The sequence below is a fragment of the Sebastes umbrosus genome, chromosome 7, assembly GCF_015220745.1.
Source record: "Sebastes umbrosus isolate fSebUmb1 chromosome 7, fSebUmb1.pri, whole genome shotgun sequence".
In the NCBI taxonomy this organism is placed as follows: domain Eukaryota; kingdom Metazoa; phylum Chordata; class Actinopteri; order Perciformes; family Sebastidae; genus Sebastes; species Sebastes umbrosus.
Window position 1 is genome coordinate 7,705,302 of NC_051275.1, and position 16,224 is coordinate 7,721,525.

Below are 16,224 nucleotides of genomic sequence, written 5' to 3' on the forward strand. Positions count from 1 at the left end.
GTAACTTGACTTCTGCCACAGTGCCCTTTAAACTGTGTGGGATGTTTGATTTGGACGTGTAAACAGTGATTATCCTGACTGCTAAATTGAAAGTAGATTATTTTCTAGTAAACAAACCTGAGTGGACCATTTGGCCATCCTCAAACAACGCTGACGGGTTACAACACACTAGTGCACACATGTAACACCCACACGTTTGTCCAATGTTTGTGCATTGCTGTCCTCAAGGACAGGGACAAGAGACACTGGGGCGGCTGTGGCTCAGAAGTAGAGCGGGTCGCCCGGCTCCCCCAGTCCGGACAGCAGTGTCCAGCAATATACAAGTACTGGACAGAGAAAACAGATCGTTTGAACAGGAGTGAAGGAGGACATCTACAGTATGTTAAATTCAATCAACAGAGAAGGCAGTCTACGATACAACTTAGCAGCCACTTCCTGTCTGGATTCGACGCAGGGACGTTAATTGCGGATGATGGGCAGCTCTTGCACCCCGAAGCCAGAGGCCCATAGTTAAACAGTTTTGGGGGGCTCATGTCAGGTATGGTGTACATGTACGTGTCGAGGTTCTGTCGCTACACCGTATCCCCTTAACAAACTATAAACTATTATTATTGCTGCTACTATTACTGCTATTATTAGTAGTAGTAGTGGTAGTCATATTTATATTATTATTACAGCTATTATTACTGCTATTTCTATTTTCACACTATAATATCCACCGATATATATTATTTGTATTATAGCTGTGGTGCTATTATTGTCAATTCAATACTAATAAAAAACAAAACAAAACATATACAGTAAATACATACATAAAATTAATTTAGCAAATTACAATATAGGTATTTAAAAAGAACATGAAAATGGTAGAAAACGATACAGAAATAATTAATGATTGTTGTGTCAATAAAATAAACAAACAATTAAAAAACAATTAACAACAATGTATGCAATATCAAATGTCAAATGTAAAAAAAGAAAAACAACAAAAAAACACATATAGTAGAGGAGTAAATAAAAGGCAGAGTGTGAGTTACAGCTGTTATGTGTTGTTGTGGTTGGAAAGAAACATCTTGTAGTGTTCTGTTTACCTGTAAAATGAAAAAGTGTCCTCCGGCTGGTGGGCGGTGCTTGGTATTTCCTCAACTGATTTCAACATGGCTGCAGTGTCACAAACGTTCTAATTTTAAAGCTAAACAGTACACTACAAGATGTTTCTGAAAACATTTTATGCGAGGGATACACATTACAGTAACAGAATATTGATTCATATTTGATCGGCGCTTTTAAACTTTTTAATATTTACTCCGATCCTACCTCCTGCTGCTCTAAGTCGCTGCTGAAGACTCTCCTCGCTGGCGTTCGATTAAATTTATCTTCTGTTGTGCTGCAACTTTTTTACTGCTGTTATGTGCACATTATGTTTATTGTTTTTACTGTTCTTTCTGCTTCGCTTTGTATTCGTTTTTATGTTCAGCACTTTGATCAACTGTGGTTGTTTTTAGACGTGCTATATAAATAAGGTTTGACTTGACTAGAGACTCCTCAGAAAGCCATAACAACACCAGTTGCTTTTCAAACCGTATTTCCACCTTCCACAATAAGCTGAACTGCAAACTTCTGGCCTGTGGATGAAACACATACGATAAATAAACAGCAGAAAGATGAACAGTGAAAAAAGGTCAACACAAAACCAGTTTTTTTTTTCACATTACAATTATTTTATTGTCCATCGTGCATGCATTTCACCTCAGACACATACAGTAGTTAGACAGCTGCAAGGGATTGTGGCAGAATACTAACAAGCAAATACTTGATAACTGTTTGTGTATGTTTACACAAACAGACATGTTGTAAAGGTTCATCAAATATATCTGTAATAAAATGCAAGTAATTTTAAATTATACTGGAATCGGTGACGGCGCGAGGACTAACCACACTTCAGTTAACCCGGTGAAAGAAATAACGAAAACAATCAATCTGACTGAAGTTTGTGCAAGTTAGGATCGACGGCACCGACCACGGCTCGTCATCGATTTATTTCCAAAATGTTGTACATTCTTGTAAGAGTGATTCTGAACAATTTAAGACATTATAGGTTTTTGTGGTTGGGGTGAAAATGTTTTTTGGAAATGACTTTTGTCAGAAACGTTGCAGTGCTTCTGTATGTTATTACATATTGTTACTGGCAGCACAAGGGTAGATGTATTCTGCATCATCCTGGTCACCTGAGAGCAAAGAAAGAAGAAGAGAGATTTAAAAAATGAGTCAAACTTGCTTCATGTGTTCAACAGTCTATCACATTTAACAAATGTATGACTGGAAATTACTATTCTGATTACGGGTGTCACGATTCTCCAAATCTAAATTAAGTTGAAAATAACGTGCATGTAGGCTGTAGGGTGTAGGCTTCATTGTTTTAACCACGAATAAAGGAGCTGTGTAATTTCTTGAGTACAGCTGTATTTTCTATGTAACACAGGGAGGTAGGTGGTAGTGGAAAAAAAAGTATAAAAAATAAATAAAAATAAATCGACAATCCTGCTTTTGTTATCGATGGTTGAAATCAGAAGTTAGCTTCGATTGATTTCCGATTTAGAATCGGAATCGTGACACCCCTAATTCTAATACCTGATCAGGTTGTTGTGCAGCTCTACTACGGAGCAGAGTTCGTCAGTGTGTGGTCTCTGTAAAGGAGGTTTAGGGGCCGTACACATGCTGCACCGAAAACTCGCGGAAAACGCCAGCTGTGCCGCTTTCTTTGCTTTCCAATGTGCTTTTGGAGGTTGTGCTCATAGATGTATAAAGATAGCTGGATGCAGCGTTGGAGGCGGGCTCCAGTTCATTCCTATGTAAGTTGCTCAGTGGCGCAGCTGCTGTAAAGTACCCGGATCATCCGGCGATGTTCCGCATCTATTGGGCCCATAGAGCAGGCGCAGTAGCGTTTCCTTTAACCCCGCCTCCCAGCCGTCGCTCTAGCCCTCGGTCTGGGGCTCATTCACAAGACAACTTTTAGGTCCTAATGATTTAAATAAGGACTAATCAAGTGGTCGTACTGGGAGGTTGATTTACTTAAAAAAAAACAAATTATCCGCTGAGTTACAGACGTCTCTTTCCCAATGTAAGTCTATGGGAAAAAGTAAAAGACGCTTAAAGGGCTGATTTACTTGGCTGGTAGTAGTCGTAGATCTTGATCACAGCTGGCTTCAGGTTCTGCACTGGGTGCTCCTGTATGAGGTCTAAGCTGTGGTTGATGGGTATATCCTTTATTAACTGTTGGAAGAAACAGATGACAGTTACAAATCTGAAGAGCATCATCTCTTGTTCCTCACTGTGAATTCCTCTCACCTCCTGTATGTACACCAGAACATGATCGTCCTTTAGTTCAACACGATCCACCAGCAGGGCACCTTTTAGCTGTGAGGAGATGATAATCAGCTGGGTGGTTCCTCAACGAGATGAAAACTTTTCTATTTCTACTAAAGGTGAAAGTTATACTCATATACTATATACTATATATACTGTATATATACTCACAGCCTTCAAAGACTCTGGTTGTGGGACAAATCCAGAGAGCATTTTGATATCCAGGATCACCATGTTTGTACTGGTCTCCCTTCCAGTATATCTGTAATACAAGTACCACAAAAATGTGATGTAAATCTGCTACCAAGTTGTAAACATTTCTCCCGTCTGTCCATTAACAGTTACTTAGTTCAAGCTGGGAGATGCAGTCAAAAATGTCAGTATTCTTCTGTAATGTGGATCTGCATTGTTGATTGCTTACAGGGACTTCAGCTTCAGAGAGAGATTGGGTCTTTTGCTGGAGCAGTTGGCCTCTGCCTTGATCTCAACACTGAGAGTGCTGATTTCATGAGGAGTTGGGACGTTATAGCGGAGTGAAATCTGGGAAAGAGGTACACAAGGAAAGTTTAACATTCATAGAAGAATATCAAGTATTTCCTATGCTCAAATTGTTCAAGTTTATGACGCATCAGGATTTACCCCTTGAGAAGTACCATCTTGTTTTCAACGGGGTCCCATTTTCACATGCTAGTTTTAGGTTGCTGCGTTTAAGCATCAAACCTGATTGAGCTACCTTTGAATTGGTCGTCTTAGACATAGGGTTGATAACTAACTTTCACATGCATACATGCATTGTCCCCATTGGCTGCTGTGCATACTATCAACCAGTAGGCGATTTCAGGGGGGATGTCATCACCCTTGTTAGCAAAATGATCAAAATGCATGCTCTTTGTTAACCTACCTAAAGGATTGTGAGGTACATACATAGAGTGTAGGAGCAGAGGGGTTGTTAGGTTAATGTGTAATGTTGCATTCACACCAAGAACAAAGCGAATGTTCGCCTTGCTTTGCCCGCACGTCGTTGTACCGCCGGTATCATTCATGTTCATTCGTGCTAGACGCACCGGAGAGGAGAAGGAGCTTGTCTCCATAGATACCAACAACTTTTCTTTCCACCATTTCCGCCAACAACCATGGACTAAATAACCACTGTTGTGGAAGTCCCAGATATGTCAGAAAACCAAACTGCGTCGTGTCTGGATTCATAACATCATCTGGCGGCGAGCTGCATTCTAATACAGGGTCATTACACTGACTGTATCTAGCGAGACACACATTGCTACTGCGGTAAGAACCCAAAATAAACAGATTGTGCTGTGATTTCATACCAATAAACCGATCAAAAGGATGCCGAAATAACTACATAATGATGCCGATTTCTAAAAAGTTTGAAGTCATGCTTTGACAGGTCTGTCCGCAAGACGAAAAGCAAAGAACTTTTCAATTGCTTGTTTTTTGAATGGCGTGACCTCAGACAGATACAAAATTGTAATCTCCATTTCTTATTCAACAACGTCAGGATGTCAATGAAGACCGGACAAGAATCTCAATGCTGATAGACTTTCGCGACACAGCGTCACGCGAATTTCTGGCTCCAGTTGAAATATTTCAACTTCTGCAAATACGCACATTTTGCGTTGTGTCATCCACGCCATTCGCGTCATTCACGTCATCATTCACCTCTTTGCATTGACTTTGTATGTGATCGCGTTGCGCAAAAAGTTTGCTTCACTCTTGGTGTAAATGCACCATTAGTCTAGTCTGCCTGACTCATTGACCCTTTATCTGACGGAGGTTTGTACAAGTTAGAAACTACGGCCCCGACCATGGCTCTGAAAGATCAGCAGCCTAGCTGTGCTGTGTATTGATCAACCCACGGCGCTGTCCGTGGTACAACCTCTTATTTTTAGATCAAACAAAGTATAATGCAGGTGGAGGTGCAATGGAGGTACGGAACTTCCAAACTTTCTGTATTCCTACTGAGCAGCTAACATTAGGGCATAGTTATATTAGCAGTGTTTGGGATGGTGTATGTATAGCAAAGAGAACCAGGTAAAGCTCCAGTGACCACTGACCTGCATTACAGCACATGCAGTGCCCTTCACCTCCAGGCTGTACTTTCCTGCCGCGTCCTGCAGCAGCTTCTCCTGGTAGAGCAGTTTGTTGTTCTGGTTCACATCAAATGTCATCTCACCACTGGGAGACTGGACTGTCACTGTGCTGGAACCGTCTGGACTGAACACCAGAGTGGAGTAGAGAGTCAGAGCCTGAAGAGCCACCACTGTGTCCTACAACACACAAAAACAAAAATACCAACTACTTTATGTGCTTAAATTTATACAAATGTAAATGTATTGACTTTTGTTTACACATATAACAGCTTTCATATGTAGGAGTTCACTTTTATCAATTTCAGGTTTTAATTGTTGATTTTCATACAGAAATCAATTAAGAAAATTACAATTTCAAACAGGACAGTATGCTCAGGGTATGTGAATCGTAGTTAATGGGCTATAACACCGCTGATGTCCTTGGTCAGGTATAATCACTGACACTAAACTGTTGAGGTATGGGCTCATGTCGCTGTCCTGTGAAAACCATGTGTGTCTAATAGGGCTTGATCTATTAAAATATTTAATCGCGATTAATCCCAAATTAATCACACATTTTTACCAGTTCAAAATGTACCTTAAAGGGAGATTTGTCAAGTATGTAACACTCTTATCAACATGGGAGTGGGCAAATTCCTTTATGCAAATGTATGTATGTATTTATTATTGGAAATGGCTGGCAACAATCAGATGATCAGCACACTACTTATGCCCAAACATCTCAGACACTCGTCGCCAGTTCGTTGTTTAAACCCAAGTGGTAGACTATCTCGGCCTCACTCGTTCCATGTTTTTCTTGTTGCTAGTTCTGCTCGTGTTTTTGATATTTGTACTAACGTGCGTTTTCTCTACGCCTAGGTGTTGCTTTACCCCCAGTCCTATTTCTGCCTTGATCAATTCCTCTGCACATTTTTGACAATAAAAGCCTTTTGTTCATTTTTCATCTGCCTCCTGTTTCTGCATCTGGGTCAGCCTCAACTGGTCATAACACTCAAGCCCAACAGGCAACAACAGCTGTTAGTGTGTCAGTGTGTTGACTTGACTATGACTTGTCCAAAACTGCATGTGATTATCATAAAGGGGGCATGTCTGTAAAGGGGAGACTCGTGGGTACCCATAGAACTCATTTTCATTCACATATCTGGAGGTCAGAGGTCAAGAGACCCCTTTGAAAATAGCCAAGACAGTTTTTCCTCCCCAAAATTTAGCGTAAGTAAAATCGCAAGTTACGTTAATACGTTAAAGAAATTAGTGGCATTAAAACAAATTTGCATTAACGCGTTATTATCACGTTAACTTTGACAGCCCTAATGTCTAAATTATGTGATTTTGAATTTTTCAGATAGGCTGAAGGATTTAGTATTCCTTTATACATTTAGAAAATGTCCCTACTTCATAAGTTAATGAAACAGTTTGAATAAGCTGAAAAATGCATTGCACAGACATTTCAATAGTCTTCATCATATTTGTCCCAGAAGACAATGCAGTACGTTTAATTCAAAGTCCAGCTTTATGCTGTTTGGGCTGCCCGTACCTGTGTGGAGGAGAAACCTCCATAGTAGTTCTGCTGGCCCGTCAGCCATCTAACGATGCTGCTGGTGTAGCCCAGGTCTTCAGCTGTAGGAGCGGCGCTGAGTTTGGCCAGCAGCACGTAGGAGCTGATTTCCACAGACAGGGAGGCTGACGTGTCTTTTGCTGTCTGAGACCAGTGGAGGAACCCTCCTAAAAACAGCCATCCACAAGCAGACAAACAGGCACAAGGTGAGCTTCATTCACAGTAATGAAGCCAGAATGATTTCCTTTAGGAGGATGACTCACCGTCTTGTATTGCAACAGTGTCTAGGTGCTTCAGAAGGTGAGCACGGGTCTTCATGTCTCCTGCCAGGGTGAAGACGTACGCCAGCAGAGCTGTAGTGTAGGTGTTGCTGAGGTCACTGGTGGACTCCTTGAGGCAAGACAGGCTCTGGTTCACCACAGGATCCTAGAACAGATTAAAAGCACACACTATAATTAAGGCTGTCAATCGATTGAAATATTGAATCGCGATTAATCTCATGATTGTTCACAGTTTATCGCGATTAATCACAAATGAATCACATTTTTTATCTGTTCAAAATGTACCTTAAAGGGAGATTTGTCAAGTATTTAATAGTTCTATTTCTTACTTGTCAGTGTAAAAGTTATTGGTTTGTGTATATGTTGTAAAGTAAATTCTTTCCATCAAGCAATTTACAGTTAAAACAGCATGAGATGTTTGTAGTGAAAGGAGTCTACTCACATCTACGGGCTTCTCCATCTCCAAGAAGGCAGCAGTGATGTAGGCACTGAGGGTCACTTCGTCAGACACACCACCCTGTAGACAGGAAGCATCATACAGACACACAGATCATCACTGCACCTCCAACACCCAAGGGCCCCACTCACAGAAGTCATTTTGAGCAGTTTGAAAATGGTGGCAGTGTCCTGTTTCACAAAGGATCTTCACTCGGAAACTTGCAAATACATTTGTAAGTCCCACGGGACTCTCGTATAATCCTGCATGAGTCGCCATTATGTTGTTTGTATTGGTAAGTGAAACCTGTTAAAATGAATATGAGGGGGAATTATCTCATGCTGCTAATTGCTGCTTGCATGTCGCACATTTCGTGAAATGGGCCCCAGGCTGGTATTAGTTACTACTGAGCCACGAATGAAAGTCCTGATGGTGCATTTGTGTTTAACAACTGCTGCAGTGAAAATCAACATGTAACCTCATTTTCATAGAAACTCCAGACAGACTTTAATTACCTTCATTCTGTTGTGAAAGAGGTTCCCTGACCGTTCAAAACAGCCATTTTCTCGTTGTTTATCGTTCAGCCAAACCATAGACTCTTCGAGCTTTGCTGGGTCGATGTAGATGAACGACTGCGCTTTGGCAAACGATCTCAGAACGAAAGCAGTCAGCCTGAGGAGGATGTTAAAACAAAGTTAGATATTGTTGGGACCCACCAATGTGACTGTTGGCAAGTGACCACATGATCTCAGTCACATGCTCCTTGACCCATGGACTCAGCTCAGTAGCCATTGGCCACTGTAGCATTCACACATACTTGTGAAATTCACCCAAGACAAAACCAGAGGAATCTCTTTGTTCCCTCTCTTTCTTCTCACCCCTTTGGCCCTTCTGGAGGTGAGCAGCTGCTCTCCCCACCTAAGCTCTCTGATCTATGGCCTGTTAGGAAATAGACATAGAAACACAACGAACTTTCTTCTATTGCAGAAGATGCGAGAGCCTGCCTTTTTACCAACTAACGTCAAGCAACTACAGCAAGGAAGTTAGCACCAAGCTATGAAGCTGCTGGGAAGAAAGTATTGGAGCGACCAGCTTCCTCCAATCTGCACAACTTGATTTGATTACAGCAAAGACAACATCTTTGACTTGGAACCACAACTTCAACACATGTAATTACCAACCTTTTCTTCCATGGATTGGTAACATACTGGGCTTATCTAAGCATTAGTAATTACGCACGGCTGAGCAAAAGTGTTCAACTTTGATTTCTGGAATGTACCTGTATTGATATGTTTAATGTTATTCATTGAGTTTGACTATTGTGATATTATTTGTAGTTAAGATATTCAGGTAGCTGGCTTCGCCACATCTGATGTGTTTAGTTTATGCCTCACATAGACAAGGTCTTGCATGCAAACTAACCATCTTTTCTAACCCACTGCATTATCTGACACACATTAAGATCAAATACATAAACTGTGAATTAGTTTTAAACATAAACATACACATTCAGATAATCTCAACCCCCACATCACACCCCCCTTAGTCCGTCCTGAGCACATGTGCCTCAAAGAACAAAGAGGCCATGTGGTAACATGTTGGCGGCCATCTTTGATCCAGCCATCTTTGTAGTTTTACAGTGCTCGCCATTTTGTCTGTAGGCACATGCAGACATCTTGAGACAAGTAGCCAGCCGTCTTGTCTCTCACTCACACACTCACACACTCTCTCTCACACACACACACACACACACACACACACACACACACACTCACACACACACACACACACTTGGTTTGTTTAGTTTAGTTATTTAGTTGGATTAATATTGTGTTTTACACCTTTATTATCTTGTAAATAAATGTTTGTGGAATACACATGCTGGTCTGTTTAATGTTGTAAAAGAGTGAATAATGCCAACCTCTGCTATGTCAAGAACTCAAATATCCTTCAACCTTTACTATCTATTTTGGTTATACTTATTAATGTAATTATTAATCAAAGTTCCAAATTGATAGTTTAGTATATTTAATGAGACTTATCTATGAGACTATATTAATGTGCTATCATTTTCTCGTTGTTTCAAAGAGTGGTTCCCCGAGGATGATTTAATATAGATTAAATCATATTATTCAATATAATTAATAATTAGAATTATACTTTTGATAGCCATTTTAATGTCTTTTGAGCTTATATACCAATATAATTTGGAGCCCTGTTATTATTAACATATATTGATGATTTATTAATATTACTTTTATTAATATTGATAATTATCTTTAATATTTTCGAATAACTAGACCAGCCCCTATCTGCGTCCCCAACAATATTAACTGGTGAAATAAGACAAGAGGAAGCACTTGATCTGTGTAATGTCTCACGATAATTACCACAATATACTAAACATAAAATTTATGCAGTTCATGCATTAAGTAGAAATACTTGAACATGCTTGTGTTCACATAGCGCATTGCTGTTATTATTGTGAAGAACTTATTATGAGTGATAATAGAAGGAGTAAAATCACATAATTTTTCGAGCAATGTGCTCCAAAGTGTAATTGCATCATCTATATCAGTATTGTTTAAAGCAGAGGTTCTCAGACTTTTTGGGGCCAGGGACCCCTTAAAGGGGAGAAAAATCTTCCAAGGACCCCTCATTATCGTAACAGCGATTAACCATAATGCTTACTACCATTTGCACTCTTACTGTAGATGCCATTGGAACTATTTGTATTCTAAAACATTTCAGCCTAACTACTTCAGACCTGTTTGATAGTGATAAACAGAAACACATTTTAATTTGAACCACGTTAACACCACTTTGTTTTGCCCTGATATTCAGGTGCTTTGTAATCAGATGCTGCTTTAGCTCGGCTGTCGCTCGATATAACTGTCGTCATATTTTCTCAACTTAGCTAGTTTGGGTTTAGCGTCACTTGTCGATGTGGACTGACTCAAATATTTCTCCATGCTCGCCAGCTGGAACAGTTTGTTGAGCCCTGAGTGAAGCTAACGTGGGTGGTGGTAATGGACACAATATGCTTGTTTTATTGATGCAAATTGTCCCAATCTGTAGATTAATCTGCGGATCCAATGACATGTGAACCCTGAGAGTCCCCGGACCGTACTTTGAGAATCACTGGTATAAAGGGTATGGCTGTACGACGTAGTGAATATTTTACACCATAATTAATCTTAGTGGATGATTGGTCAGTAATGTTCTCACCAAGTGTTTCCTGTTCCTGATCCAAATGTGCTGTAAGCACCATCTTTATGTTTGTAGTTCAGCTGTCTCTGGTAGCCTGTATCACAATATAAACACGTTGATTAGGGCATTTATGAAACACACATTGTCAGATCTGAGAGGATTTTCGTTAATTTCATGATTTAAGTTAAATTTCTTTACGTTGTTTCTTGTTTCTGAAAGTGTGTATGTACAGATTTAAAAAAACAACAACATTTTGGGTAGGTATGCACTTATCCGACTTTTTCAGTCCTGATACCTGGGCTTTGGGTATAGGCTGATACCGATTTGATACCAGCGTTTAATTAATAAGCTGTATGCCTCACTGTGTGGATGTGACTGGGATCATTCGGTTATGTGTAAGGCAGCTTCAGGCTTGACTTTAACATTGATTTTCTTACTTTGTAAAACAAAATGTGACCAATACATACATAGATATAAATGTATTGAATTGTTATTTATCATTAAAATAATAAATAATGCACCAAAAAGTTGGCAAAAAATCTTCAAAATTATCAGGAATTACAATTCAACTGTAAGCCTTTTTAATGCAGCAACTAATTGGTCAAAACTTAAACAGGAATTAAAATGCCAGTATAAAATGTATATAGTACATAAACATAGAATTTAATTGAACAGGTTGGCCCCATTGTCACCGATATCCAATCCATCTCTTTGAGTCGGTATCGGCCCGAAATGCCTGAGTTTATATTTCAGCTACAATATGGAGTAAACACAGACTCACCACTAGTCAGGAAGTTGGTAGCCTTTTCCTTGATGGCTGGGGTAAGCTGCCGTGTGTTTTCCAGGTACTGGAGGATGTAGATGTTGGGGGCCAGGAGTGCCATGTTTTGCTCCCCACATCCATACGGCATCTTCAGCAGCCCATCCAGGTTGTTCAGGGCTCGGCCCAGAATGTCACCTGCACAAAAACACTGACTCACTGAGACCGAACACGTAACTAACCTGACCTTTCACCACTCGTAGGCTGTTTTCAAACTCATCTGCAGGAGGGGGAGATTTTCTCTGTGCTCACCTTAAATCTCAGTTTAACATGTGGAAGTGCAACTAAACACTCAACAAAAACAAATGTATAAGTTTACCCAGGACTGATACTGAAGCACGGGTAGATCCAACAATCACATTGTCAGGGAGTTCTATGTCTATTTCCTCTGTCAACGCCTCTCCTGTGTGCAGACAGAGAACAAACACTCAGCTCAGCACTAAAACAAAGATTTAACGGATGGTTAGTTGGTCATGTACTGAAACAGGTCAGACTGGAAGTAAGATATTCCACAAGATTGAGGATTCTTCCATTAGGTTGATAAAATGTATACAAGTAATGACATTGAAATAATCTGAGACACCTACGCTAAACACAATTAGCATAATCACAATGAAACTAAATGCTACCTGTAAGTAGTGAATTACATTACATTTTTGACATGCAATCTACCTCCTCTTAACTTATAGCATTGGGCTGTCCTTTTTCAAACTGTTTGATGGGCCATGCCTGGTGTAAAACATACTGACCTTTTGGACAGAGCAGCCAGTTGTAGGTCTTTGTCATCTCAGTTCCTTCAGCCTGAGAGGGACGGAAATTATGTGAGTTCCAGAGTTTCCATCTTGTTAATAGATAAACTTTTGTCATCTTGTTTTAAGGTACCAACCTTTACTATGAGAGATCGTGTGACCATGTCGATACGACCTCTCTCTGGCACGCTCACAATCTCATTGTCACATGATGTGTGGGATGCCACGGCCTCAGCAGTCACTGACACATTCATAACCCCTAAAAAGATCAATGAACACGGTGTGAGACTTAATTAAGATTTTTTTTTCAATTCTAAAAGTGTCCAAACAATTTGTAACTGAGATGGATCCCACTGATTTCATAGAGATGAAAAAGGGTTCCTCCACCTTGGTAGCCTCTAACATTTCCCACCAGTGTGGATGAAAGCATGACTCTCACCTAAGGATGAGGGGGCCATGGTCCAGCTGAGGGTCTTGCGCTCACTGCCGCACAAACAGGATGTGTACTGGTCACCAGAGAGGGGGGTGAGGGTGTAATCTAAGGATGGGGCTGGAGACACATTGACCTGTTCAAGAAAGACCACAATATATTTAAAAACTGGAGTTTTATGGCAAAAATGCAAACAACTGTTCAAACTGCAGCACAGTGCTGCACCATTTTAACCTTTCGAAGGTGCATCTTGCAAATGTTTTTGTACCAAATAACAGCAGACATCAAATGATTAAGTAGTTCGAAAACTGACCTAGTTAAGAAAATTAGGATTATTCCAAATATTTACAAGAACCTTGGTAAGTCTGTCATCATGAGTGAGTTAACAGGATCCGCAAGAGATACTGTACATGGGTAAAGTTCACCAGTAATCAACTCCAGGTTTCAACCAAGGGGCAACCGCTGGGTCTAAAAAATTGAAACCAATGCAGAAGTGCCTTAAACATGCATTATTTCCAATGGCCAGCAGGGGGCGACTCAACTGGTTGCAAAAAGAAGTCTGATTGTATAAAAGTCTATGAGAAAAGGACCCTACTTCTCACTTGATTAATTACCTCAGTAAACATTTTCTTAATGAGTTCATAGTCTCATAATTAAATAGCTGATAAACTAGTGTATGCTTCGGGCGGGGCTACCTTGTGATTGACAGGTCGCTACCACAACATTGCTCAGAGTTCGGGTTGTACTAAAAGACACTGTACAGAGTTGGCTCTTTTCAAGCAAGTATATTACAAACAAGTCTGTTTTTTTCTAGTTAAAATTTGCTACTTAATTGGCATTAATATCACAGTTAACATGAACTACAGATGCTAGCTAGCATGGTTAGCAACGGTACCTGGCCCTGCCGGGCCTTGATGCTAGAGTGGACACTTACCCGATTCTGCACGTGCTTCCTATGTGCTTCCTACCCCTAATCAATAGGCTTTCCTATCCTTTGGACCATCCGTTCCAGTATTTACCCCCAGCTCTACCCTCTCATCCAAATATGGTCACTTCTGGTTCCAAAAAACCAAGATGGGGACCGCCGAAATGCCAAACTTGAGGCTTCAAACCGTTCAAAAGGGTAGTCCACAAACCAGTGGGTGACGTCACAGTGACTGCGTCCACTTGTTATATAAAGTCTATGATTTCAACAATGCTTTAAAAGTCTCTTTGATTCCACCTTGAAAAGGTAGTGGGTAAAGTCATTATCTATTCAAATCAGTTTGATGAGAAACGACTGGGTAAAATAAATTTGGATTCACTGGGGTCATACATGTATAAAAGGAGATCATCAGCATAAAAGAACAATTTATGAGGGAATCATCTGTGTTTATCTCTTCAGTCTTCTTGTCCAGTCTCAAATATGTAGAACTAATGACATTCCCATCAGTCATTTGTGTTCAATGCTACTTAGCACATGATAGTATCTTAACACACTAAACTAATGCAGCATTTTCACTGCATGGTACGGCACAGCTCTACTCAACTTGACTCGCTCTTTTTTGGTCTTCCATTAGCAAAAGTGGATATTACCTGGTCCTTTTTTTAATACCACCTCGGTCGAGGTTCCAAGTGAGCTGAGCTAATACTAAAAGGTGGAGTTAAAATACTGCAGACCGCTGATTGGTTAGAGAGAATCATCACTTGTGCCACACGGGACATCTTGCACAAACTCGCCATTTTTAAATAGCCAAGCTACCGTCAATAGCGACCGCAATTTTTGTAATCATTCAACCCAGATTTAAAAAATTGGCAGCTTGCAAAACTACGGCATACACTTGAAGAAGTGCAGACTTTCCTCTGTCTGGTTGCCGATGAAATGATTTAGCGAGTGTCGCGTTGAAGATGATGTCACGGCAGTTTTAGAATTTCGCCTATACTGAGGGGGTACTCTTCACTTGAGAAAACAAAATAGAGAAAAGGACCTAGAGCCAAAAGTGAGTTGAGTCGAGTCAAGCCGAACCATGCAGTGGAAATGAGGCACAAGATGGTGAATATGGTAAACATTACACCTGCTAAACATCAGCTTTCTAGCATGCTGATATTAGCATTTAGGTGATGTGAAAACATCCATTACCATGATACAGCTGGTCAGGTAGTTGAAGATGGTTGCCTTCAGTTCAAAGTGCTCTCCTCGGATGATGGAGTAGGGCAGGCTGAGCTCGACGAAGAAGGGCTGGAAGACGGTGATCTCTTTTCGAGGAGCCAAGCCAAAACCCCGAGAGGACAGACAGAAAGCCTCCGTCTCCCAGGTGGTGATGGTGTCTGGGACAATGAGGGACACATCCTTTGTTCCAGAATCTCTGAATCAGCAGATACACAGAGACACATTCTGTGAACTTGAAAAATGTACTTTCATGATTCAGATGAGTCAAAGAAAAACACTGTTATTAAATGATTAATACTTAGGCTTTATTGCAGTAACAACGGCACATTATAGTTAATGTGAGCTAAAAATTAGGGATGCACCGATACCGATACTGGATCGGATATCGGGCCGATACTGACTCAAATTGCTGGAGCAAATATTGGTGACATGGGGCCAATCCATACACTTCCATTTTATGTATATATACTATACATATTATATATTGTAATTTAAATTCCTAGTTCCTAGTTTTGACCATTTAGTTGCTGCATTAAAAAGGTTCACTTGAATTATAATTCCTGTTAATTATGAAGATTTTTTACCAAGTTGCTGGTGTATGATTTATTATTTTAATATAAAGAACAATTAAATACATTTATATTTTGTTTTACAAAGTTAGGAAGTCAAGCCTGATGTTGCCTTACACATAAAAGAATGATCCCAGTCACTTCCACACAGTGAGGCATACAGCGTATTAATGAAACACTGGTATTGGCTTGGTACTCGGTATCGGCTGATACCCAAAGCCCAGGTATCGATAACGGTATTGTGACTGAAATAGTCAGATCGGTGCATGATCCCTACTAAAAGTAATGTGTAAATATGAAATTGCTTCATAAGCTGCTTTCTTGAGATCTAAAACTAAAATAACGTAGTAATACAGGGTTCCATGTTGTTTAAGAAATTCTGGCAATATTCTAAATAATTAAATCATTTTCCAAGCATCACAAACATCCTAAAATGACTCTTTGAGCCATGTGGTTGTGAGGAAGCAACAACTCCCTCACTAACTGCTTGGTAAAGCCAAGTGGGGTTGATCACAGTTATCTTTGTTTTCCTTATGTGGGTAGATAAG

The 16,224-nt window shown here is 40.2% G+C and overlaps 1 protein-coding gene across 1 annotated transcript in view; it reads right to left on the bottom strand.

The window, feature by feature from the left end:
- Nucleotides 1-1,697: 1,697 nt before the first annotated feature.
- Nucleotides 1,698-16,224, bottom strand: part of LOC119491140 (alpha-2-macroglobulin-like) — a 45,726-nt gene continuing 31,199 nt past the window's right edge. Inside the window, exons 19-35 of the mRNA XM_037774841.1 lie at nucleotides 15,078-15,303; nucleotides 12,968-13,094; nucleotides 12,666-12,787; nucleotides 12,529-12,580; nucleotides 12,099-12,182; nucleotides 11,741-11,917; nucleotides 10,978-11,053; nucleotides 8,265-8,421; nucleotides 7,756-7,830; nucleotides 7,296-7,458; nucleotides 7,012-7,199; nucleotides 5,442-5,654; nucleotides 3,788-3,906; nucleotides 3,538-3,628; nucleotides 3,349-3,417; nucleotides 3,168-3,273; nucleotides 1,698-2,228 (exon numbers count right to left, since the gene is read on the bottom strand). Of these exons, the coding sequence (XP_037630769.1) occupies nucleotides 2,173-2,228; nucleotides 3,168-3,273; nucleotides 3,349-3,417; nucleotides 3,538-3,628; nucleotides 3,788-3,906; nucleotides 5,442-5,654; nucleotides 7,012-7,199; nucleotides 7,296-7,458; nucleotides 7,756-7,830; nucleotides 8,265-8,421; nucleotides 10,978-11,053; nucleotides 11,741-11,917; nucleotides 12,099-12,182; nucleotides 12,529-12,580; nucleotides 12,666-12,787; nucleotides 12,968-13,094; nucleotides 15,078-15,303 (2,101 nt within the window). The 3' untranslated portion in view covers nucleotides 1,698-2,172. The remainder of the gene's footprint in view (nucleotides 2,229-3,167; nucleotides 3,274-3,348; nucleotides 3,418-3,537; nucleotides 3,629-3,787; nucleotides 3,907-5,441; nucleotides 5,655-7,011; nucleotides 7,200-7,295; nucleotides 7,459-7,755; nucleotides 7,831-8,264; nucleotides 8,422-10,977; nucleotides 11,054-11,740; nucleotides 11,918-12,098; nucleotides 12,183-12,528; nucleotides 12,581-12,665; nucleotides 12,788-12,967; nucleotides 13,095-15,077; nucleotides 15,304-16,224) is intronic.